Source organism: Fundulus heteroclitus, chromosome 2 (genome assembly GCF_011125445.2).
Source record: "Fundulus heteroclitus isolate FHET01 chromosome 2, MU-UCD_Fhet_4.1, whole genome shotgun sequence".
Lineage (NCBI taxonomy): Eukaryota > Metazoa > Chordata > Actinopteri > Cyprinodontiformes > Fundulidae > Fundulus > Fundulus heteroclitus.
Genome location: NC_046362.1, coordinates 21,624,115 through 21,649,482, shown reverse-complemented (window position 1 = coordinate 21,649,482; position 25,368 = coordinate 21,624,115). Strand labels below are relative to the sequence as shown.

General features: G+C 40.2%; 1 protein-coding gene across 12 annotated transcripts in view; it reads left to right on the top strand.

The window, feature by feature from the left end:
- LOC105938207 (ELKS/Rab6-interacting/CAST family member 1) overlaps positions 1 to 25,086 on the top strand; it is a 33,292-nt gene extending 8,206 nt beyond the window's left edge. For 2 of the 12 annotated variants that reach the window (XM_036150711.1, XM_036150714.1), the window contains exons 4-22: positions 1,658 to 1,949; positions 3,377 to 3,504; positions 4,184 to 4,261; positions 4,340 to 4,495; positions 4,576 to 4,743; positions 5,463 to 5,630; positions 7,689 to 7,826; positions 7,928 to 8,068; positions 8,210 to 8,350; positions 8,445 to 8,638; positions 8,989 to 9,000; positions 10,869 to 11,004; positions 11,119 to 11,250; positions 11,519 to 11,572; positions 16,366 to 16,526; positions 16,734 to 16,881; positions 20,353 to 20,448; positions 21,147 to 21,332; positions 23,088 to 25,086. In XM_036150711.1, the coding sequence (XP_036006604.1) occupies positions 1,658 to 1,949; positions 3,377 to 3,504; positions 4,184 to 4,261; positions 4,340 to 4,495; positions 4,576 to 4,743; positions 5,463 to 5,630; positions 7,689 to 7,826; positions 7,928 to 8,068; positions 8,210 to 8,350; positions 8,445 to 8,638; positions 8,989 to 9,000; positions 10,869 to 11,004; positions 11,119 to 11,250; positions 11,519 to 11,572; positions 16,366 to 16,526; positions 16,734 to 16,881; positions 20,353 to 20,448; positions 21,147 to 21,332; positions 23,088 to 23,225 (2,667 nt within the window). In that variant the 3' untranslated portion in view covers positions 23,226 to 25,086. Of the gene's footprint in view, positions 1 to 1,657; positions 1,950 to 3,376; positions 3,505 to 4,183; positions 4,262 to 4,339; positions 4,496 to 4,575; positions 4,744 to 5,462; positions 5,631 to 7,688; positions 7,827 to 7,927; positions 8,069 to 8,209; positions 8,351 to 8,444; positions 8,639 to 8,988; positions 9,001 to 10,868; positions 11,005 to 11,118; positions 11,251 to 11,518; positions 11,573 to 16,365; positions 16,527 to 16,733; positions 16,882 to 20,352; positions 20,449 to 20,616; positions 20,693 to 21,146; positions 21,333 to 23,087 lie in introns of those variants that run through there. The other 10 variants (XM_036150717.1, XM_036150743.1, XM_036150763.1 and 7 more) reach the window with 10 other exon arrangements.
- The last annotated feature ends 282 nt before the right edge of the window (positions 25,087 to 25,368 follow it).

The window sequence follows — 25,368 nt, the reverse complement described above, 5'->3', positions numbered from 1 at the left end:
GGGAAAAGCACTAAATCACTTTTTAAACGTTGCACCATAGAACAGGAGTGGCATTTCATTTCCCCAAAGAGCCCCATGAGTAACAAGGCTCATTGATCAAACTTGTTTAGAAGTATTTCACGTAAAACTTAAGTAAATCTAGATTTGTGAATAATCAGCTGTTAACAGTGCTCATTGGATCTGAGCAATAAGCGCCGCCTGCCAGGCCGAGTACTTAAAAACGTGAACATTGTTGTTTCTCACTCTGTTCAGTCTGATGATATTAATCACCTTAGAACGTCTTTTGCTCTACAGAAATGGAGCCAATTTACCTTTTTTTTTTTTTTTTTTTTTTTTTTTTTTTTTTTTTTAAATAAATGAATGGAAGAGCGAGGCTGAACCACGTCAGAGAGTGTTGGACGTAATATCATCCCGGTCTGATTTCCTGTAGCGTGTTGATCGAACTAGTAATCATTATATTAACCGGAGCTACAATGTGAATGTAGTGTTTTTATACTTTAACATGATCCAGTTACTTTTGCGTAAACATTTTAGTTTCAGGTTATGTTTGAAAATTGTATGCCGTCCTTTGCCTAATTAAATTCAATTTTATTTATATAGCGCCAATTCATGAAACATGTCATCTCGAGGTACTTTACAAAGTCAAATTCAATTATATTACACAGATTGGTTAAAAATGTCCTAAATAAGGGAACCAGTTGATTGCATCAAAGTCTTGACAAGCAGCATTCACTCCTGAATGAGCGTAGAGCTACAGGGAGAGTTGTCTGCATTGTACATGGCTTTGCTGCAATCCCTCATACTGAGCAAGCATGAAGTGACAGTGGAAAGAAAAACTCCCCATTAACGGGAAGGAAAACCTCCAGCAGAACCGGGCTCAGTATGAACGGTCATCTGCCTCGACCGACTGGGGTTACAGAAGACAGAACAGAGACACAACAAGAGAGACAAAAAAGCACAGAAGCACACATTGATCTAGAAATCTGTTCTACATTAGATGGTAGTAGCGGGTGAGCCGTCTTCTCTGGATGATGTCACAGTTAACAGAACGCCAGACCAGGTGTACCTACTATGAAGAAAAAGAGAGAGAGCAAAAAGTTATAAGCAGAAATGACAACAGTCATTTCAATGCAATGCAAAACTGGAGAGCAGTAGAAATCAGCAGAGTGAGAGAAATAGGCCCTGATGTCCTCCAGTAGCCTAAGCCTATAGCAGCATAACTATAGAGGTAGCTCAGGGTAACATGAGCCACTCTAACTATAAGCTTTGTTAAAAAGGAAAGTTTTAAGATTAGTCTTAAAAGTAGACAGGGTGTCTGCCTCACGGAGCAAAACTGGGAGTTGGTTCCACAGGAGAGGAGCCTGATAGCTAAAGGATCTGCCTCCCATTCTACTTTTAGAGACTCTAGGAACCACCAGCAGACCTGCAGTCTGAGAGTGAAGTGCTCTGTTAGGAACATACGGGGTAATCAGAGCTCTGATATATGATGGAGGTTAATTATTAAGGGCTTTACACGTTAGAACCTTACTTGAAAAATCCAGATGTTTTTTTTCTTCTCTTTATTATAGGCGGGATCACACTACAAAGATGTTAAGCATTTAGTTCTGAAAGGCTTAACAATGAACCCTAACTGGAAGTGTCTCTTTGCTGTCCCCAGCATCTCCAGATGACCGTTCAAGCTCTCCAGGACGAGCTGAGGATCCAGAGGGACCTGAACCAGCTGCTCCAGCAAGATCCGTCCAGTCAAGGAAGGGAGCTGGCGCTGACCTCTGAACCCACGGAGGAGAACTACCGGAGACTACATGCTGAGCATGAGAGGCAGGCCAAAGAGCTCTTCCTCCTCAGGAAGACGCTGGAGGAGATGGAGCTGAGGATTGACACGCAGAAGCAAACCTTGGTAGCCAGAGATGAGTCCATCAAAAAGCTCCTGGAGATGCTGCAGAGCAAAGGTAGGTTTAGGAGAAGTAAAACTCCTAAAGTTGACTGTTGCCCTGAGACATGGATTACAGCCAATTTGATGGAGAGGGTATTAGTTTCCGGCGGTGGGCTGTCGTGGGGGTTGGGTTACTGAAAAAAATAGATGATGGCAAATTATTTAACAGTTTGGCATGAAGGCCAAACTATAGGGTCATTTTCACAGGCTTGAACTAAGAATGAATTTTATGAAATGATTTATGAATTAATATACGTTGTCTGAATCTACACTGCATACATCAAATTCTTACCAGAAACGGTTATCAGACGCACAGTGTCACATTTGATGTGAAATAGTCCCAGCATAAAAGTGTAAGAGTTCGGAAAAGGTTGGAAATATGAAAGTCTCAGGCTTATTGTGTCTGTTTAAACTGTGTCTGTTTAAACTGCAAACACGTTTAAATCGGAGACAACCAGACTTTTTGTTTAGTCTCATCCTGATTCAGGTGATCAAATACTCGACTCATGCCAAGAAATAGCCTCTAACGACCCAGGATGGAACGGGTGGTTGGTTAAATTGTATCTGACTTAGGCTACCTTCACACTGCAGGCCTTAATGCTCAATTACTATTTTATTTTTTTTGTGTGTGAAATCAGATTTTTTTTTTTGCCGTAATCGTTCACATTTCCAAATATGTGCGACTTGTATGTGATATCCTGTGTACACTAAATTCATACCATAACTTAAGTGTCCCGCCTGCGCAGTTGAGGACACAATGTCACACGTGTTTGCAGAAGTAAACATGGATTATAATGCTGGCATGTATTTTGCAATCTTTAATTTATTTTCTAACCAGCACTTTCTCTCCATTGACTGCTCTTCTCATTATTGTCCTCCATGGGTGTTGTCTTTCTTCCCGATTCTGCATAGCAGGACGCAGAATAGTGACGTTTGACGAGTATCAGTGACGTACAGGTCGGATGAATGCGACCCGGCCGTACAGACACAGGCCGCATTTCAAAAGATCAGATTCAGGACCACATATCCAAGTGACCTGGGTCGCATTTGAAAAGATCCGATCTGTGTTGTTCAGACTGTCATGAAAAGATCAGATCCAGGTCTCATATGGACAAAAAAAAATCAGAAGTGGGTCACTTCAGGCTGCAGTGTGAAGATAGCCTTAAAATGCACAGAGGAGGACGGGCCTGTTTGAAACCAGCAGCGCTCCAACTGCAGGTTGCTCATATGCGAGCCGCCAGAACTGACAAAGCCTCCTGGATAGGCGTGGAAACGTTTTCAGAAAAACTGAGCCAAAGTCCCGCTGCCTCCAATCTAGGCATGCTTAACTAGGCATAACTGAGAATTTGCACAAGCGCCTGTCGAAACTGATTGTCGGGTTAATAAACAACGTCCTGCTACGTTTATGTTTCACAAAGGCTGCATGTGTGTTGTGTGCGACAGCTCCGTCTGCCAAAGCGTCAGAGGAAGACCAGGAGAGGACCAGGAGGCTGGCTGATGCAGAAATGCACAGGCATCACCTGGAGGGCTTACTGGACCAGAGGGATCGAGAGATCACTGCACTCAGAGAGGTAACTATTCAACATTTTACCTAGGGCTGGGCGATAAATCGATTTAATCGATTAATTCGAATTTACAATTCTTTAAGATTTCATTTTTGGAAAATCTGGATTTTATTTTGCCAATACACTCATTGGGTTTCCATGTAGAGAACAGCATGTGATGCTGAATATATGTTTAGGCAAATGTATTGTCAAAATATTGTTAAGTAGAAACTTTTTTTAACCATAATACGAGGTACTTCATTTACTTATTTTACCTTTTTTTTTTTTTTTTTTTTTTAAGCTTAGTTTGAAGTTCACAAGTACAGTGAAGCCTGTTCTCAGCTCAATGTGTAATACCACTAGCAGCAAAGGTTTTGTTATATTTTCATTGTTTATAATGGCACGGCTGCCATCTTGTTTTACAAGCCAACTTGTTTTTAGTTGCAATTTAAATTCAGGTCAACTCCCTGACGAAATGCTTGACATAAAAGCAAGGTTTTAAAATAATTTCTTTTAATTTCTTTTTATGAAACAAAAAGGAGGAAAAAAATCGATTAATCGGATTTGGTATGATAAAATCGGACACTTATTTTTTAATCCATATCGCCCAGCCCTAATTTTACCTCACTGGAAAAAATATATAGATTTTTTTTATTTTTTTCCCCCCCCTATATCAAATCTCCGTCTTTTTAAATTTCCAATCCAGCAGGAGCTTCATCGCCGATACGAAGGAACTCCAGAATCCACCAAAACCAAAGCTCTACAGACTGTTATCGACATGAAGGTGAGGATTTAACGGCTTCTGTGCGTTCAGCTCGGGTCACGACATGCTTCAGCTGCTGAGAAATGTCTGACGCCACAGGATGCGAAAATTAACTCCATGGAGCGGGGCCTGAGGGACATGGAGGAGGAGCTGCTGATGCTGAAATCCAACGGACTTCTGAGCTGCGAGGAGCGTCAGGAGGAGATGAAGCAGATGGAGGTGTACCGCAGTCACACCAAGTTCATGAAAAACAAGGTCGGTTTCTTTTCATTGTGTGTCGTTTCCCTCCAGGTTTCATAAATGGCTGCATTCAGCTGCTTCTCCTTATCTCTCAGATGGATCAGGTGAAGCAGGACCTTTCCAGGAAGGATACCGAGCTGCTTGGTTTGCAGACCAAACTGGAGACCCTGACCAACCAGTTCTCAGACAGCAAACAGCACATTGAAGTCCTCAAGGAGTCTCTCACTGCCAAGGAGCAGCGCGCCGCCATCTTACAGACAGAAGTACAACAAAAAGCCCCCCCCCCACCACCACCCCCCTAAAACCAAAATGAAGTACCGTATTTTCCGGACTATAAGACGCTCCGGAGTACAAGTCGCACCACACATAAATTGCATTATAAAAAGGAAAAAACATATAAGTATAAGTCACATTTTTGGGGGAAATTTATTTGATAATATACAACATCAAGAACAGACATGTCATCTTGAAAGGCAATTTTAGATAAAAATAGAACGGAGGCAACAACAGGCTGAATAATTGTACGGTTAGCTTACGCTACATGACAACTGAGAACGTGCCTGGTATGTTAGCATAACATATTAAAAGCTATTCAGATAACTATAGCATAAATAACATGCGAAAAAGTTAACCAAAGCGCCCGTGTCAATCCAAATAACTAAAATCCAGTGAAAACTTCATCCTCGGTGTCACTTTCAAAAAACTCCGTTAAAGATGCGGCACTTCCGCTTCTACGTCGCTTACGTCTGATTCAACACAGGCCTAGAGCGCCCTCTGGTGGTTTGGTGGGAAAATAACAGATGTAATGATATACCGGTAAAAATGTGTAATAATTTCACACATAAGTCGCTCCAGAGTATAAGTCGCACCCCCGGCCAAACTATGAAAAAAAAAACTGCGACTTATAGTCCGGAAAATACGGTAGTCATTCTGAGTTTTGCTGTTTTTATGCATGTTGTTTGTTTTCTTTATCCGTACGCAGGTCGACGCCTTACGCCTGCGCTTGGAAGAGAAGGAGGCAACTTTGAATAAGAAGAGCAAGCAGATCCAAGAAATGTCGGAGGAGAAGGGAACCCTGAATGGAGAAATCCACGACCTGAAGGACATGCTGGACGTAAAGGAGCGCAAAATTAACGTGCTGCAGAAAAAGGTGACGTTGAATCACGTAGAAACTGAACTAAAAATAAGTACAATTTTCTTACAATTTGTGTATCCGTCCTTAATTTGAGCTGGTAAAAAAGATGATCTGCCAACAGAATAAGATGTTTGCACTTAAAATATGAACAATTCATCTCCATCATCTTATTTTAAGTGCAGGATGTCTAATTATCTTAATTTAGGGGTCAAAATACTCATTCTATTGGCAGCTGATCTTATTTACCTGCTCAAATCAAGGATAAAGAACACTATGTTTAAGAATATTTTGCTTATTTCTAGATCTGTTTTTGCAGTGTGCAGGGCACCCTTTAGGATTATTTTAAACCTTAGCTTTGTTTTTTTTTGGGGGGGGGGGGTAGATAGTGTCATTGTCTGATTTGCATATTTGTTCACGCGTTCTACCCAAGTTGTAGGATTAAGAAGCTTTTACTAAGACAAAAAGAAGATTACAAACGGTGATTAATTGTGTTTGGAATCACAAATGGGCTTTATGAAAGAATTTATGAATTTTAATAAATTCCCTGAACCCAAACTACATTAAACTTTACCAAAAAGACAGTTACCAGAGGTGAATAAGTGACTGATGCTGTGTGAATCAAATTCAGTAAATTATTTTTGTGTAACACTTTCAGAGACAAAAAGCTATATTAGATGTATAGTATTTATAAATATGATATTCATATTTATTACCCGTAATCCAGGGCGTGATCACCAACGCTTTTGTGCGTGCATGATTCCTTTAGCCGTGGGTCTCCTCTCTGCTCCCTTTGTTCTGACTGCATGCAAAGAGACAAGGCAGCAGCAGCTTCGTTGTGCCTGTGAGACAGCGCTGAGGGAAGCAGGAACGGGCTCATGACTCCAGAAGGATTGGTGCTTTCAATAAAGTTGCCGTTAACAGAAAAAGTCAATAGACTTGTTGCTATTCGCCTTTTTGAAAGAAAGTCACTAGAGGGGTCTGAAAAGTCGCCAAATATAGCAGCAAAGATGCTAAATGAGCAACATTGGACTGATGACTCAGCGCACGGCGTGGTAACCGGCCGCTAGCTAGCCAGCTTCACAGGAGCAGGCGTTGTTGGTTTGTTGTTGTTGTGTGTTTTTTATTTATTTTTATTTTTTTTGTATCCTGTCTAGCAATGTGGCAATAAGAATTTTCTGTCTTATTGCCAAAAAGAGCCCAACAGATTTTAACCTTCACAAGCGGAGCCTTACTGCTTTTGCCGTAGTGCTCCGCTTGATTTATATATGCAAGGACTTTATTATAATTTATGCAGGGAATATTTCATGTTATATGGACAAGAAAACAAGAAGGTAGAAGAGGAAAAAAAGGAGAGTATACAGTATTAATCAATATATGTATAAAGTGACAGGAGAAGATAATAGAGAGGGGGTTTTCTGTATAGAAATGAATCTGTAAGTACCTGAATCCAAGCACCTGTAGGTTTCTGAAAGTGTGTTTGTGTATCCAACTCAAACTATGGATGAAAACAAACCAGTCATGTGACCACTAAACTTTTAACATTTTCCTTGTGATGCTTATATTGTATATTATATGTTCTTTCTTATGTATTTGCCTGCCTAGGGACTACGGATGAAAATTGGCTTTGTAGCTATAATCCGGCATATTTACATTTGTTTTTATACTGATGTTCATTAATGTGCTTTGTCCCTATTCAAATAAATAAATAAATAATAAAAATGTAAGGTTTATCCATAAGGAAAATGCTCAATAGTAGTTGTAAGGAGCCAAAGGAGTGGTGCATTGTTGGTTTTTCCAAATAAAGTACATTTTAACTTTTGAGGATATTTAAATTCATTTTAAAATCTGACTATGGTTTGTATAAGTGTGCAAATATATGCTTGCATAAAATAGTGTGTGTGTGTGTGTTTTTACATTGTTTTAACATATATTTAAAAAAAGAACTTTATTCTGAAGGTGTGGCGGCTTTTATTTTGCCGTGGCAGTGCGCCATGACCTTTTCCATGTTTCCATGTGTCTCCCCCTGTGGTGGACGTCTGCTTCGACTGACCAAGTATTGTGTTCGCTCTGCAGATTGAGAACCTGCAGGAGCAACTAAGGGACAAGGAGAAGCAGATGAGCAGCTTAAAGGAGAGGGTGAAGTCCTTGCAGGCGGACACTTCAAACACCGACACCGCTCTCACGACGCTGGAGGAGTCGCTCGCAGAAAAGGTACATCTCCATCTCCCGGATGGCTGTCGTAATTCCCCTCTTTTAAATGCTTTTCATCCAGAAACATCTTTTTGTGACTTCTTCTTCTTCTTCTTCTTCAGGAGCGAATCATCGAGCGTCTGAAGGAGCAGCGAGACAGAGATGACCGGGAGAAGACGGAGGAGCTCGACTGCTCCAAGAAGGAGCTGAAAGAGCTGAAGGAGAAGCTGAGCTTAGTGCAGGGAGACCTGTCAGACCGCGAGGTGAGGAACACACAGAGAAACTCTCTGTTCTGGCCGGGACTCTAAAAATACACAAGGAACAACTTTCTTCTTCTTTTTTTGATGAGTCTCGTTTTCAGTTTGCTCCTGCTTCACTAGCTCAAATCCCTTCTCCCCGTGTAGACCTCCCTGTTGGACCTGAAGGAGCACGCTTCCTCCCTGGCATCTTCAGGACTGAAGAAAGACACCAGACTCAAGAGTTTGGAGATAGCCTTGGAGCAGAAGAAGGAGGAGTGCCTCAAACTGGACAACCAACTAAAGAGAGTGAGCTAACGGATCGTGTTGGTCAGTGGGCCGTCTGGCTCGTGCTCCATGACCTGTTTGGGATCGCTGACTGGACTCTTTGTCCTCCCGTCAGGCTCAGAATGCAGCACTGGAGGCTCAAGCCAACACCGAGCTGGCTGAGCGCATCAGGAACCTGGAGCAGGAGGTGGCCCGACACAGGGAGGATTCTGGGAAGGCTCAGGCCGAGGTGGACCGCCTCCTCGAGATACTTCGGGAAATGGAGAACGAGAAGAACGACAAGGACAAGAAGATCAGCGAGCTTGAGAGGTGGGTTAAACGCGGTTTGTGTTTTTAATGAACGAAGATGAGAGCTTCCTGTTCGTCCCGGCTTAAAGCCCGTAGTTTCTTAGAGGGGGAACCCGGACGGACAGAGCCGTGGCGTTCACATAATTACATCCAGATGAGAGACAATAGAGACTATTCTGCATGAAGTCAATGTGATGTATGGCAGGAACATTTCTGATTCAGTATTCGGCTAATTTTAAGTATCTCATCCTATGAATTATTGGATGAGCCTTTTTCCTTCCTTCCTAATCTTTACATGTGCTCAGTTTCTTAGCCTGAGTCTCTTTTCTCTTTACTGCTTTCTTTGCACCGGGAATTTATTACCCGACCAGCTTGGCCTCCAGGTTAGTACTCTGTTTTCTATCCACCTGACACCCCTTTCACTTTATCCTCGTCTTATGTTTCCTTCGTTCTTCTCCGCGCCTGGGTGCACCCTTTATCTTTTCCCCGACACTCTTATTTAGATCCGTGTTCATAATTTATCTTTTTGATTTTTAACTTTAACCTAAAGCTGACACTGATGTTGAGGAAATAAATATGCCAAAGCAAATGTAAGGATCTATTTATACACTGGCAACTTTTAAGGGAAGCTTTTCATTAGGCTGTATCTCTGTTTGTTTGTGTTTAACCCGTAAATGCTTTATATTTACTTCCCGAGTCTATATTTCCTTGGTGTCAGCTTAAAAATTGTTCAGTTGCATGATCCTAAACAACTAAAAATGAGGTTCCTTAATGGCCTTAAAACAGTAAGAAACTGTGAAATGAGATTATTTTTTTTAGTCTGCATAAATTTCCAGACCTTGTTCCTTATTCCATTTTCTAAAATATAAAAATCATTGTTTTTCAATGTTAATTCATATTTGTGATGAGCCTTTGTTTGTTTTGCCACATCACAACTTTTACTTTTTCTCCCACTTATTATTAATCACTTATTAACAGATAACTGGCCTTTTCGCAGCCTTTTTTTAACCTCTAGATCTGTAGCTCTGGGTTTTAGACTGGACCCAAGGTTTGTGATGCCAAACAAAGGATAAAAAATATTCCTTGTTTGACAACCAGAGCTGCATTTTTATTATTAAGTATTATCGCTTTTAACACATCTAATTTTGTCTATGTTTAAAAGAAAATAAGCAGACAAACCAGGCAGGGGGGCCAAAAACAATTATAAAATTGAACAGATTTTTTTTTAACACAGTTGTCCGTAATGTAAAGGGGGAAAAAAACTGAAAGGGAGAAAAATAAAATGTTGAATGAAATGAAAAATTTCATCTTTTCAATTTTGAAATTGAAAAATCATAGAAACCCTGTTTTAAACTAACAAAATGTCAGAATTGCACTTTTTTAAAATGTTTTTCTGTGGGTTTTCAAGCGAATTGGGACATTAATTGTAAGCTTTTACCACTAATGGGGTGTGTATTTGTGTGATCAATGGTAATTAGTTAAATAAAATCATATTGGTGCTGCTATATTACTTAAAAATGAAGCCATAAGCTTGCAAAACGTTCTCCATATTGTTAGCTATGTTTTTAATTGGTTTGAAGTAGGGCTGGGCGATATGGATTAAAAATTACATCTCCAATTTTATCATACCAAATCTGTTTAATCGATTTTTTTTTTTCCTCCTTTTTGTTTAATATAAAGAAATTAAAGAAATTATTTTAAAACCTTGCTTTTATGTCAAGCATTTCGTCAGGGAGTTGACCTGAATTCAAAGTGCAATTAAAAACAAGCTGTGAAACATGCATGTAAAACAAGATGGTAGCTGTGCCATTATAAACAATGAAAATATAACAAAACATTTGCTGCTAGTGGTATTACACATTGAGCTAAGAACAGGCTTCACTGCACTTGTGAACATCAAACTAAGTTAAAAAAAAAAGTAAATGAGTAAATGAAGTACCTCGTATTAGTATATTATTACATTATATTATTGTAAGTATATTATTACACTTAACAATATTTTGACAATACATTTGCCTAAACATATATCCAGCATCGCATGTTGTTCTCTTCATGGAAACCCAATGAGTGTATTGACAAAATAAAATCCAGATTTTCCAAAAATTAAATCTTAAAGAATTGTAAATTCGAATTAATCGATTAAATCGATTTATCGCCCAGCCCTAGTTTGAAGTTATCAGATTTACGTTTAGTGTTTTTTCTTTTTTTTTTTATAAAAAGGTACAAATTAGGAATCTGTTGTCCTCGGTAGGCAAATGAAGGACCAGACTAAAAAAGTGGCCTCTCTGAAGCACAAGGAGCAGGTGGAGAAGAGCAGGAACGCCCGACTGATGGAGGAGGCCAGGAAGAGGGAGGACAACATGTCTGAATCCTCCCAGCAGGTGAAGGTAAGGCCTGTAACGTGAATCGCTCGGGCTTTGAATAGGGTCTGCAGGAAATGCATCACGCCGGGGGGGGGCCGCGTCAGCGTCTAACAAAGCAACGTTTCCGCCGGTGTGAAGGACACTCTGCGTCAGAAATCAGAGCGCATTGAGGAGCTGGAGGAGGCTCTGAGGGAGAGCGTTCAAATCACCGCTGAGCGAGAGATGGTGCTGGCACAGGAAGAGGCTGCTCGATCGCTGCAGGAGAAACAGGTAATTAAACGCACACACGCGCGCACCCACAACAAGGCGGCGTTAATCACCCAGCAGAAGCAGCCGCTGCTACGTATCTGAAGGTTTTAGCGTGCACCCAAAAGAGATCTGGAAGATCTTCTCTTTCACCGTTTGGCTGTCTTCGGTGTTGATCGCTCTTTGTTCTGCCTCCTCTCTTCTGGCCTCCTCTTCTTTCTCAGTTCCTTTATCTTTGCTTGTCGTTTTTGTTTTCTTCTCTTTTTCCTTCTACACAACCGCCTCTCCGAAGCACTCACTCAAACCAATGCATGAGTCCAACCTCTCCCACTTTAAGTGGTCTAAGGTATGAGTCCAGATGTGTGTGTGATCTCCATCAGTGATCAGCAGCTCAGTTAAAAAAAACAAAAACAAAAAAACACTTCTACAAGGCATGCAGTCTGGTGCAACAAAGGTTCATTGTTTTGGTAAATGTGGAGGCTTTTCTGGTTGATGTTCAGACTGCATGCATTTGTAAAGTGTTTCCAGCCCGTGTAAATTCAGTAAGGGTTATTTTCACCTAATGTTAAACTATTGCTCCTAGAAGGGGCTCACTTACATTTCTGTGCAGAATTGTTCATACTTCCTGAAATTTCCCACATTTTCTCACAACACAACCACAAACTGGAATGCATTTTGTCGAGATTAAATACAAAATGCGCATTGTTAAAAAACAAACTAACCATGCGCATCAGATTGAACTCTCCCTCCCTCTATTTGCACATTGTGGTGGCAGCATCATGCTGTGGTTGCTGGCGCCAAATACAGGACAATCCTAGAAGGAACCTTGCTGGAAGCTTTGAAAATATTGAAAATGATTCCAGCTAGAGAGCAACTTTAAACATACAGCCAGAGCTGCAATTGACCCTAACCCTCACCCCTTTAATATTGAGTTGTTTTCATGCATTAGAATGACTTAATCAAAGCTCCGACCTAAATTCAATTTAGTATCTGAGGCAACTTTTTAATGGATGCCATCTATCCACTTTACCAGTTCTGCACAGTGGGCTCAAGTTCAGGCAGAGACTTACCCTAAAAGACTTGCAGCTGTAACCGCAGCATAACGTAGTTCTACAAAGTATTGACTCAGGAGGGTTGGTTACATATGCTTGTACCACACTTTCACTTTTTATTTCATTAGATTAGATTAGATTTAGATTAGATTAGATTAAACTTTATTGTCATTACACAAGTACAGGTACAAGGAAACGAAATGCAGTTTAAAGGCAAAAGGCAAAGGCAAATTTATTTATATAGCACAATTCAGTACAGGGACAATGCAAAGTGCTTTACATGATTAAAATATAGCAAATTAAAACAGAATAAAAGCAAGTAGGAATAAAATGTAGATAGAAATTAGAACAAAGAAGTGGTGATTCAGTTAACTAGAACAGTCGAAGGCAATCCTAAACAAATGTGTTTTTAATCTTGATTTAAAGGAACTCAGGCTTTCCGCACCTTTACAATTTTCTCGAAGTTTGTTCCAGATAAGTGGAGCATAGGAACTAAATGCTGCTTCTCCTTGTTTAGTTCTGGTTCTAGGTATGCAGAGTAGGCTGGAGCCAGAAGACCTGAGTGGTCTGGATGGTTGATACACTGATAATAAGTCTGTGATGTATTTAGGTGCTAAGCCATTCAGGGATTATAGACTAACAGAAGTATTTTAAAGTCTATTCTCTGAGATACAGGGAGCCAGTGTAAGGACTTTAGAACTGGGGTTATGTGCTCTACTTTCTTAGTCTTAGTGAGGACGCGGGCAGCAGCGTTCTGGATCAACTGCAGCTGTCTGATCCACTTTTTAGGCAGACCTGTGAAAACACCGTTGCAGTAATCAATTCTACTAATTATAAACGCATGGACTAGTTTTTCCAGATCCTGCTGATACATCAGTCCTTTAATCCTAGAAATGTTCTTCAGGTGATGGGTTTAGGTCTAACCAGAAGTGCAATAGCAGCAAGTGCAGGATAAACAATGGTTCCATAAGTACAGGACATGGGTTATTACTGAATAAATATAGAGATGAATACTATTATAAACAGAATTTTACTGATAGATTTGTCCTATGAGTATAATATATAGATAACTAGTATTGTGAACTAAATTTACAGCTGGATATGTACCGAATATAATATACAGGTGGATATTACTATGAATAGAATTTTACAGATATGTACAATAGCATAATATACAGATGATTGTTATTATAACAGCGCAAATCGTTATGAAAACCTTCCTCCTGCTAGACAGCTATGTGCCACTTTATGTTGCTCCATCACACAAAATCTCAAAGCGATTAAGGTTTGTGGTTGTAAGATGGCTTAATGTGGTAAATGTTCGAGGGGTATGAAAGCCTCTGTAAGGCACTGTATTCATCAGTTAGCCAGTGAATGAAGATGAACTATTCAACTTTCTCGTTTGGTTAATTGTCTAAAAAAATAAAAATCCACTTATTGAGTGGCTACAATAATACTTGAGAGCTCATCTCATTTGCCTTGGCAGGATGTTTTTGTGACCCCCGTCCTGTTCAGATTTTCCACCCAGCCCTGTCCCCGTCCAGGTCAATTACTGCTCGTTTTTAACCACCAAAAATGCAGGATCGGTATGTTTTTTTTTTTAATAAAGTGTCTGTTGAGGCACTTCTGAACACAACAAAGAGGACTGCTGCTGATGTGGAAGGGGTTATTTAGTCCGATGTTTCCCAACCCTGGTCCTCAAGGCATCCCCTGCTGCTCAAGCACACCTGATTTCAATAGATGAAGGTGTGTTAAAGCAGGGAATCGTCTACAACATGCAGGGCGGTGTGCCTTGAGGACCAGGGTTGGGGAAACACTGATTTTAGTCTACCATCACAGCTGCATTAATGTTGGGTTTTCTTTCTGTTTTTGTTGGCTTGGATCTCTGTTCAGTTGCATCCAGAGGTTAAACGGATAGTCGTGTAACCTACCAGCTGCTTTTTTAAAGTGAGGTTCTGTGAGGGTGTCGGTCATGGTTCCCGTGCCTGTTGTAGAAAGATGTCATGGTATAGTGAGTATACAGGAAGGTGAAGACATCCTCAGGGTCCTGGAAAGCAAACATGTGGTGAGAAAGGGCCTCTCTTCTATTTAAAATTTCTCTGGGATAGTTTCCAACAAACTATTTTACCTAAAAATACACAGAAAAGTAGGGCTGAACGATTTTGGAAAATAATCTAATTGCGTTTTTTTATCTTGATATTGCAATTCAATGCAATTTGCTTTTTTCTGTTATAATTTATCATGTCTTTTTAAACATATACAAACAACAAATCAATCTGTTTCATCGCTGTGCAGATCAGGTGCTAAAAGAGCCGCTGCGTCTCAACTCGGAGCAGAAATGGTTGCGTTCTGCCTACGATATATTTCTACCAAAATTGCGATTTGATTCTGACTTTTCCACAAGCAACAATAATGGGCTCTAGATAAAGATGTTTGTAAACAAGGACTATTTAATGTTTTTATTAATCAGAATATTATTCAAGAGAACAGTTTTTAATTGATTTGGACATCAATCCTTGTTAAACATAAAGTGCAAAGTGCAACCAACAAGCAAATCTGTGTATTAAACTGATTGACCAGAACTTAATGCTATGGTGACTTTGTAAAGTGCCTTGAGATGACATGTTTCATGATTTGGCGCTATATAAATAAAATTGAATTGAATTGAATTGGTGAGATTCCTAAAAGTTTCTGGTAAAACAGTCTGATTATATAAACTCTAAAACAAGTATTAAAATTAGATTATCTCACTTCTGCAACTCTCTTCCCTTCCATGTGGAGGCAAACCCACTTTAAACATATTATGACACCTAAAGGACGCGTTTGATTCTCTAATTGTTACATTGCCAAAAATTGCAGACCTCTACAATTATGATATTGGGTTTTTTAAAATTGTGATTATATTGCAAAGGCAATATATTGTGCAGCCCTACAGAAAAGTACCCATGTTAAATTAGTATTATTTTAAATTTAAATGCTTAATACATGTCTATTTTTGTTTAAGAGGTTAAAAAATGTTCCCCAAATTGGAATCAATAAGAGACTCTATAAGAAATCGAATCGTTTCACAGAATCGATAAGGGAATCGGAATCGTGAAAATGTTATCAATTCCCAATCCTACATATATAGCAGGGCTCCAGACTAGCTGCTCACACTGGAGAACCTAACCTTTTACATTTAGGTCAGAGGTGTCAAAATTAAATGAACCCCTGGGAAGGCCCCCTGGGGGGGCCTCCGATCCAGACTCCGCCCACTCTGGAACTTTCTCTGGCTTTTTATTAAAGGGACTTTAAATCATAGGAGCAGTGTGATGGGAGCTTGTATGATTTAGAAACCTTAGCGTAACTGTGGTAAACCTTTGAGGCCAGCAACCGGCCCATGTCTAATTACTTATTATTATTATTATTATTATTATTATTATTATTATTATTATTATTATTAATTTATTTATTTATTTATTTATTTATTTATTTATTTATTTATTTTTTCCATCAACACGTGCTGCTGTATGTAGCTGAGCAATGCAGGGATATGGCCAAGTCTGCTTGTTGCTAACGCCGCCGGATGTTGTAGTCCTATGAAATAAAATAAATAAAGAAGAACCTGTGGTTAATAAAAGATGAATACATTTTAGTTGTACTGAGAAGTTCCTGTTTTAGGAAGATCTCAATTTGTCAGTGAAGGTCTCTGCCTGAAACAATATTAAAATCAACCAATCTGAATCATTCGAAGGCCTCTCTTCCACTACTTGTTTTGAATTATCAAAGCGATACGACACCTTTCCACTACAGGTAAGCAAGCGGTTACTGATCACATATTTACCGAACCTCACTTCAAAAACTCCAAACTATCCCTTTAAGGCGCCCTGGATTTAAAACTGTTTCCAGTCTATACACAACTGTTTACTTTAGTGGATTTTTTATGTTGCATAGCAGGTAATTAAAACTGGTTCTACGGCTGTCCTTCCCTTTCATCAGCTCATTTCACATTTAGAAACCCCTGTAATGTCGTTTGCTGGGAAAATGCTTGACACTTGTCGGTCGTTGATTTGTAAATGTCAGTGTATGTGTGTGTGTGTGTCCCCAGATGGAGGAGCTGCTGGGTGCCATGGAGAAGGTGAAGCAGGAGCTGGAGTCCATGAGGGCCAAGCTGGCGTCTACCCAGCAGTCCCTCTGTGAGAAGGAGGCCCACCTCACGACCCTGCGAGCTGAGCGCAGGAAACACCTGGAGGAGGTGCTGGAGATGAAGTGAGTCCCACGCCCGCGCGCACACTCACTCCACAGGACGGTATATATAGACTGTAGAGTATTGATCGCTGCCTTAATCAAGTGAAATGTCATCCATTTATGGCTTTCCCAAGCTGGGGGGGAGGTCGTTCCATAAATAATAAAACACACCTGCACTAACTACTGGTACAGTTATAAAAGTCATGTCGCCTCATCTACGTCAAACAGGCAGGAGGCGCTTTTGGCCGCCATCAGCGAGAAGGACGCGAACATCGCGCTGCTGGAGTTGTCGTCCTCTAAGAAGAAGAAGACCCAGGACGAGGTGGCTCAGCTGAAGCGGGAGAAGGACCGACTGGTGCAGCAGCTCAAGCAGCAGGTGGGGAAACGCCATCTGGTATCAGCAAAGGGGAGGTATGAGACGTGGAGGTATTAGTCTTTCAGGCAACCAGCACGAACATTCAAGTGTCGCCCGGGAGTATTCCTCACTGAGTCGGCGCTGGGCGCTGGACGTTTGTTGGATTAGCACCCGTGGTTACCTTTTTGTGTCACAAAGTGGAGCTGTTTTGTAAATCTTGAGATTACGGTTGCGATTTGATTGGTTCCAAGTTTTTAGATCGAGCGAGCGAGCAACACGGGTACAATAAACATCAATAACTAAAAAAAAAAAACATCAACAACGAAGTATACCCATCTATAATGTGGTTACAAGTCTTCTTATCTTTCTGTTTCTTTTTTTCTGTTTTTTCCCAATATTTCATAAATATATTACTATTGATTGTTTTGGGTAGCAGCACTAACTAGTAACACAATACTAACTAGCACTTGTGCCTCACTGTCTGGTTGGCATGTATACGGGGATTTAAAATTAGCCTTGGGCTTTTCAGGACATCACTTGAGCCTTCACATTGTGTAATAATAATAATAATAATAATAATACAAATAATAATAATAATAATGCATCTTTTATTGTTACTGTTGCAGGAACAGTGAAAGCCATTTTAGTTGCTTTTCAGAGACAAAGTGTGTAACCAGACTAGAGCAGCTACAGAAAAAGCCCTTTTACGTTCTGTCTGATATGAACAAAGGCATCTGTAAATGGTTTTGTTTAAGACCAGAGCACTTTATTCTGAACTGGAAGATCAGGTTTCCTAGGAAAGTATGGAAAGCATTATCCAAGTCTGGATAAGTATAAAAAGGAAAATATGTGTATGGAATAATCTTTGTATTTTCAGAATGCAAAGATTATTAGGGAATAATAATAATATTAGGGATTAGGGAATTTGTATTCCTTGTCTCTTTGTCTCCATTTGTCACTCCTTCCTTGCGTCCTTCCGTCCTTGCTATTGTTCTTTTCTTTGTTGTAATTTTGCCTTTTTGATTTTATCTTTTGTCCCCCCTCCCTTTCCTTCATTGATGTCTGTTTCCTTCATTTTATTGTTTGTTGTTTTCTTTATTGTTATTTATGCTGCTTGTTCTGTTCAGTCTTCTGAAAGGAGCTTTTATATAGAAATTATTATTATTATTGTTGTTATTGTCGCCTTCCTCCTTGTTTTCTTTGGCTCCATCCAAATACCCTTAGTAATAGCATCTAGCTCCTGTTCCTTGACATTTCACAGGATCAGCAATAACAACTCTCTTTGAACAAGGAGGTTTGAACTGCTGTGCCAATTTTGGACAGCCTTTAAAGCTTGGGTCAGCGATATTTCTGGGAGTTTCTCCAAGTCCCTTTTTTAATAACTGCGCATGTGCAAGACCGTCTCACCTGCTCTTCTGCTCCTCAGGGGGTTCGTGTGGGGGGGGGGGAGAATCTCCCAGATCCACTCTGGTCTTATTTCCTTCTACTGAGACCTTCCTCTTCTTCTCATAAACATGAACGAGGTTCGCTTTTTGCGTCTCTCAGCCGTGTTCAAAGTATACAGCGAGAGCAGCGGAGCTACAGTGAACGGCTAACAGCGCAGCTAACCGCTAAGCTAACCGGATACATAAACACTAGAAGTGTGCACGCGCAGCTAGCAAGCAGAAACTAACGAGGAACGAGGCACGCACATCGGTGTTACGTGAGCGCGTCACAATGATTGGCATGTAGGAAAACCATAGATGAGGCGATACCCCGGAACTTGAGCGACAGAAGGGGTTGAGAGCAGTAACAAAACTATAGTTTTCACTAAAACCGATAGTCTTTACAGGCCTGCAGCTCCCTCAGAGATTTTTTTTTTAATTTATTTATTTATTTTTATTTTTTTTTTAACCTCCCTTTTTCTGAATACTTGATGTATTGAGTGCTTTCAGATTGGAAGGACCATTTTACACAGTGTAATAAGTGTTTCTGAACAGGATTAGCAACTATAGCTTTAACTCGCACTTCATTACGTGACGGAAACGCAAACGGATGATGCGAGTCAAATCCAGGCCTACAGCTTCTGAAAAGGAACTACATTTTTTCCCTGGACATTTTTTTTTTTTTTTTCGTGAGATAGGCTGTTCTGATGCCTCATGTCACGCAATGAATTGTGGGAAACCGTTAAGGCTTCTTAGCACCGGTAAGGGACGTTGCAGGGTTCCTAGGCAAAACTAGCCGCAAGAGGGAACACACAGGCTACTTTTCCTACCTCCTTCCTTACTGACTGCACTATTCGGACAGCACTTATCATGGCGACCTCTGATGCACTGCTGCTTTGGCTAAAGAGTCCTAACTCAGTAAGGCTATTTGGATTGAGCCTTTCCTCCTTCCTGTGTTCTCCTTGTTTTCTTCCTTCCTTCCTTCCTTCCTTCCTTCCTTCCTTCCTTCCTTCCTTCCTTCCTTCCTTCCTTCCTTACTTACTTACTTACTTCTTTACTTTACTTTACTAACTTACTTACTTACTTCTTTACTTTACTAACTTACTTCTTTACTTTACTAACTTACTTACTTTACTAACTTACTTACTTACTTTACTAACTTACTTGCTTCTTTACTTTACTAACTTACTTACTTCTTTACTTTACTAACTTACTTACTTCTTTACTTTACTAACTTACTTACTTACTTCTTTACTTTACTAACTTACTTACTTTACTTACTTACTTACTTACTTACTAACTTACTTACTTTACTAACTTACTTGCTTCTTTACTTTACTAACTTACTTACTTCTTTACTTTACTAACTTACTTACTTCTTTACTTTACTTTACTAACTTACTTACTTCTTTACTTTACTAGCTTACTTACTTACTTCTTTACTTTACTAACTTACTTACTTACTTCTTTACTTTACTTTACTTACTTACTTACTTCTTTACTTTACTAACTTACTTACTTACTTCTTTACTTTACTAACTTACTTACTTACTTCTTTACTTTACTTTACTTACTTACTTACTTACTTCTTTACTTTACTAACTTACTTACTTACTTCTTTACTTTACTAACTTACTTACTTCTTTACTTTACTAACTTACTTACTTCTTTACTTTACTAACTTACTTACTTCTTTCTTTACTTCCTCCTTCATTTTTTTCCTTTACTTCCTGTGTTCTACTTCTCTTTTAGCTTTCAACAAAGATCTTAAAAAATGCATTTTCTTTATTTGAATTTATGTGGTGTAAAAAATCTGAATAAAACATTTAAGAAGGAAACAATATTATATTTATAATGTGACACCTGAACAGGTCAGTGTTCAGGTTTCTTATTATTATTATTATTATTATTATTATTATTATTATTATTATTATTATTATTATTATTATTATTATTATAACAGCCATGTTTTCCTTAGAATGAGTGAAAAGACATAGTTTAAAACGTTACGGTGGAGCCAGATTTCAGCTAAAACCTTATGAACTTTTCTGTGTCTTTTAAATGTCAGACTCAGAACAGAATGAAGCTGATGGCCGACAACTATGAAGATGATCATTTGAAGGCCGCACACGACCACACGAATCACAAACCCTCTCCAGATCAGGTAATCTACTGTCCCGCATGTTTCCAGATCTCTGAGTAGAGCTTCTCTGAAACATCTGTATAGACGGTTGGGCCTTCGGGGGGGGGACGTAAAGTAAAGGCGACAGCTGTGCGCTAACCAAATTTCTCCTTTCTAACGCTGCGTCCGGCTAACCCCCGTGGTTAACAGGATGATGAGGAGGGTATTTGGGCGTAGCCAGCCTTATGCCCTTCCCCTCTCTTTCACAGCCTTTTTGTTCAGAAGGGTGAGCTCGTATTAAAAAAATAAAATAAAATAAAAAAGCCAACCCTTTCACCTTCATCACTGGCATGTGTGATTCTTCCTTCATTCATTTGTGGTGCACTTCATGTTATTTGATGTCGGGTCACATTGTTTGAGAATGGAAGCATTCGTCGTGTGTGTTGCTTGTGCAGCCTAAGAGTCTTTAAATTTGCATGCTACTACTCTGCTGCTAATTGCTGTCTATCAATGGTTCTACTGATTGAATATCTGTTTTATTAATGATAAAACCAAAGGGGTCACCTCTAATGTAAAATGGGGATGGATTGCTTTGCATGCACGCAGAATATTGCTCACTGTGTTTGTTGTCTTTGTGTGCAAGCATTTGGACCGGATCACAACCCTTTTCTTTCATCTGGGAATGCGATCAAAAAAAATGCATCCTCTGACACTTTTGTCCCTCTTCCTTCTTTCTGCAGATGATACCCCCTCTTCTTGCCCTTTCCCAGAACCGCAGTAAGCTCAAACTCTACATCGCCCACTTGACAGACCTCTGCCACGACCGAGACCCCAGCATCCTCAGCCAGCTCTCGCCTCCCTCTCACTACCACCGCAGCGACCCTGAAGACTGGGAGGAGGAGCTTCAGAAGATGAGCCGTGAACAGGTGCTGAGAAAACTCTCTGCCCAGCTAGAGCGTCTGATATTTAAGGGTTCAAAATGGGGGTAAAGGTAGCAGCGGTGTGAGCGCCGTTTGCTGCGATTGACTGTACGCCGCATGCTTGCACACGTTTTCATGATTCATATAACTTTTTGCCGTGTTTTAGGCGATTTAGATTTATTTGTAAAATGCCTTTAACATTAAATATGTGGCGATGGATGAAGGCAATCTAGTAAAACAAAACGCAACAAAGCTAAACGTAATAAAAGAAACTAGTCTGGAAATGAATACCTAACGTTAGAGCAAAAAAAATCAGAACTCACAGCTTATTAGATATGGTGCCACAGTGATGAAAGACAAACATCCTGCAGCAATTGACTTTTGTCCTACTTTAAATTCTCTTTGTTCCCCTCAAGGTCACTTTTGATATTCTAAGTCTCTTCATTTAGTTTTCTTTGAATTAAGTCACCTTTCTCAGGTGGCGACAAACAAAAGCTGCTGTCATAATAGGCAGCACCTCCAATTAAAGCGCATGTTGATCTGGAAAACATGTCTAAAATTAACATGCAAAGTTAAAACAGCATTTCTTATTTTACTGTGAGTCTTCCCCTATCAGGAGTCGCCACAGCGAGGCATCCGTCTCATTCAAACCTCATCTTCTGCATCGTCTTCTCTCACACCAACTACCTTCATGTCCTCTTTCCTACATCCATAAATCTCCTCTTTGGTCTTCCTCCAGGCCTCCCGCCTGGCAGTTCCAGCCTCAGCGTTCTTCTACTGAGGCACTCGCTATCCTTCTTCTGTACATTTCCAAACTATCTCTGTCTGGGCTTGTTTGGCTTTATCTCCAAAACGTTTAACGTGAGCTCTCCCTCTGATGGACTCATTCCTGACCCTATCCATCCTCATCGCTCCCAAAGACAACACCTCTGCTTCCTCCAGCTCTAAACCAAACAACATCAGCTAACCTTGTTTTAGTATTTTGCTTTGTGGACCTTCTGAAAAATAAGCTCAAAGTTATTATCTGCTTCACTAACAACAAGTGTCAAGAATACGAAAGAAAACGAACTCAAGCGAGGTCGAAGAAAATGTCCAGTCCAGGTGCATGTTTGTGATCCATTGAATTATTTTATATTTTTGAACAACAGCTACAGGGTACATTATTTGCCATCCCTCCTCTCTGATTTTCAGCAGTTTTCGTTGGTGTTTTGACATCCCTGTCGGTAGTTTACGTCAGAAAATGTTTCAGTGCACAAAAAGTCTACAAAAAAGAAATCATGCATTTTGCACTTTGAACATCATCCATTTTAATGACAAGTGTTTCAGCTGCTCTCTGCGCTTCTCTCTATGCGTCTCTATGTGTCTCACAAAGCAAGCAAAGCAGGTTTGTCTCTTTTACTGGGAATGTTATTATAAAGGCTTAATAAAAAAAAAAAAAAAAAAGCTGATTTGTTGGATGGGGAAAACATGCGCCTTCCTCTACAGAAAAGCAGCAGACTGGCCAACAGAAGGGATCAGGAGTTTAGATTAATAATTTAAATATGCCCTTGATAGGCAGATTTAGGAATATCCAGATCCTTTGCAATAATTTGCTTCATATTAGAGGTGCCGAAAAGACTTTAATAATGTTATTATGAAAAATGTGTAGTAAAATGCCCTCTGAACACTTTCAGGGTTGCTGGCTTTAAAGGAGTAGAAGCAAACTCCAATTTTGATTAAAAAAATAAAATAAAACTACCTTTTTTTTTTTTGTTCTTCCAGTTGGAACGAGAGTTGGAGGCGTGTGAGAAGGAGAGCGGGGAGCTGCAGGAGTTTGCCAATTCGGTTCTCCAGCAAATCGCAGACTACTGCCCTGATATCCTGGAACAGGTTGTCAATGCGCTGGAGGAGTCATGTTGACAAATCTGACCTCGGACTTAGGCAAGCAGAGCCCAGGAAGAACCCCACCCAAACACCCACCACCACCATCATCATCATCATCATCATCCAAGAAGAAGAGCGACAGCTGGGGCCTTATCCTCTCCGCCCTGCAACAAACGTTCAGGAAGCAGAAGTGCTTTTCTGTCTCACGTGTCCCTCTGCGGGTCAGGCTGGCAGCATCAAAATAAGGAAATTTTACAAAGCGACACGTTGAAAGAATATTCTACACAATGCAAATGTGGGAGGAGAACCAAAGCACACACCTGATATCACGTCAGGCACACACTGGAGTCTCTTCTCCTGGATGCATTGGGAGAGTCGTTTCTGATTTAAAAAGCCTTACCCAGAGCAGGAACTGACCCTCATATGAGGCACCTTTTTGTTTTTTACCTCTTGTATGTGTCTCTCAGTCCTTTCGTGTTAAAATGGCTAATCTTCTCCCATCCTTGGGACAGAAAAGCACTTTCTGCCCTGGTATTTCTGGGGGAGCTGCTACATCCAAAGGGGGAGCAGGGAGGAGCCGCGTAGTTTTTGTTGTTTCGGTCTAGCGTTGCCTACACAGGGTAACGGCATCCAAACTCCCGTTTCTCAGCCAGATGAGCACAGCGTGCTCCTGGAGCGTTAACCGCGTCGGTACGATACGCCGTCGTCAGTGGCTGGGTCGCCGGCATTAGAGGAGGGGGGGGGGGGGATCAAGGTCCGACCTTTCACTGAAGATCTGAGTTTAGTTACTGTGTTCTCAACAGAGGAGAGGATTTAGGGGGAAAAGCTTTGATTGTCGACGTATTCATTTCTCGATGGTTTTTTGCACACAGAGTCCACTTGTTTATGAGGTATGCAATTTTTTTTTTTTTTTTTTTTTGAGAACGTTCTCGTGGCCTTGGAGCATGCACAGAGTTCAGTACAGGACCTAAATGCAGAGGTGTTTACGCCTCTGTAATACTGGTGCTATGGCATGATGTAAGAACTGATCCTCATCCAAAGTTTCTAAAGGAGTTCCTTAAAAGCCCACATAGTGATACCCCCCCTTTTTTTTTTGTATACTCAGATGCCTCTGTTGTTGTTTTTTTTTTCTTCTTCTTCGTTTTAATATTCAGGGCTGAGTTTTTTAATTACTAAGTGCATTGATTGACATTTACAGAGGAAAAGAGTCACTTTTCAAGCAGATTTTGACTTTTTAGATCAGTTTGTAAATAACGTGATATTTAACACGTACAGTAACTGAATAAAAGTAATAATGTGGAAGGTGTTGTGCATTCTTAAAAAAAAAAAGAGATAATAATCTGAAAAGTTCAAAGCAGTGCAGTTGTCTTTTGTGTGTAATTTTTGTCTCCCCGGGACAAACGTACGTGTTGACAGTGCTGCCATAAATTGCAGAAAGTCTATGTTCTATAGAGAAATATATATAAATAAGATATATGAAAAGTTTACTGTATCAATATGCATTGAATGTTTGCACAGAATCTCTTAAAAGAGGCAAGTTGCTCTGAACAAAACAAGTGTTTCCAGCAAGAAACTGAGGAAAGACGTGTTTTTCAAAAAAAAAAAAAAGTGTCAAAATTAATGTGTGAATTACAGACGTCTCAAACCGTGGCTGTGTGACGGGAGAGTACTTATCTGGAGTTTATTTCTAATCGTCTTTTTTCAAATGAATATTCTCGCCAAACGGTGGCGCTTTCCTGAGGTGCCCGTGTCGTCCTTTCTTGACGCGGCCGGTTTTGGTCGCCAGCCCCCGGGAGGAGAAAAGCGAGCCTTCGGCAGTCGTAGCCCTCCTGCTATAGGTGATTATGCTCAGTGGGTGTCAGAGTGAGAACCAAAGACACAGCTGGAGTTAAAAAAATTAAATAAAAAATGTCGAATGCTCGTTTTATCTCTTCTCAGACTGACTGGAGAGGCGTTACTTTCCCTTTAGCTCCTGACAGCTGAAGTCAAAGACATTTTACTCCCCTTTACTTTGGCCTCCCTCCTTCCCTCCCCCTCCTGCCTTAAGGTCTCATTTCTTTTTCTTTTTTTCTTCAACTTTTTAACTGGGAACACGGAGCTAACCAAGGCGCTTCAGTTAAGTTCGATGTAAGTTTTTGAATTTGTTAAAAAAATAAATACTGCTGTCTGTTAATGTCAA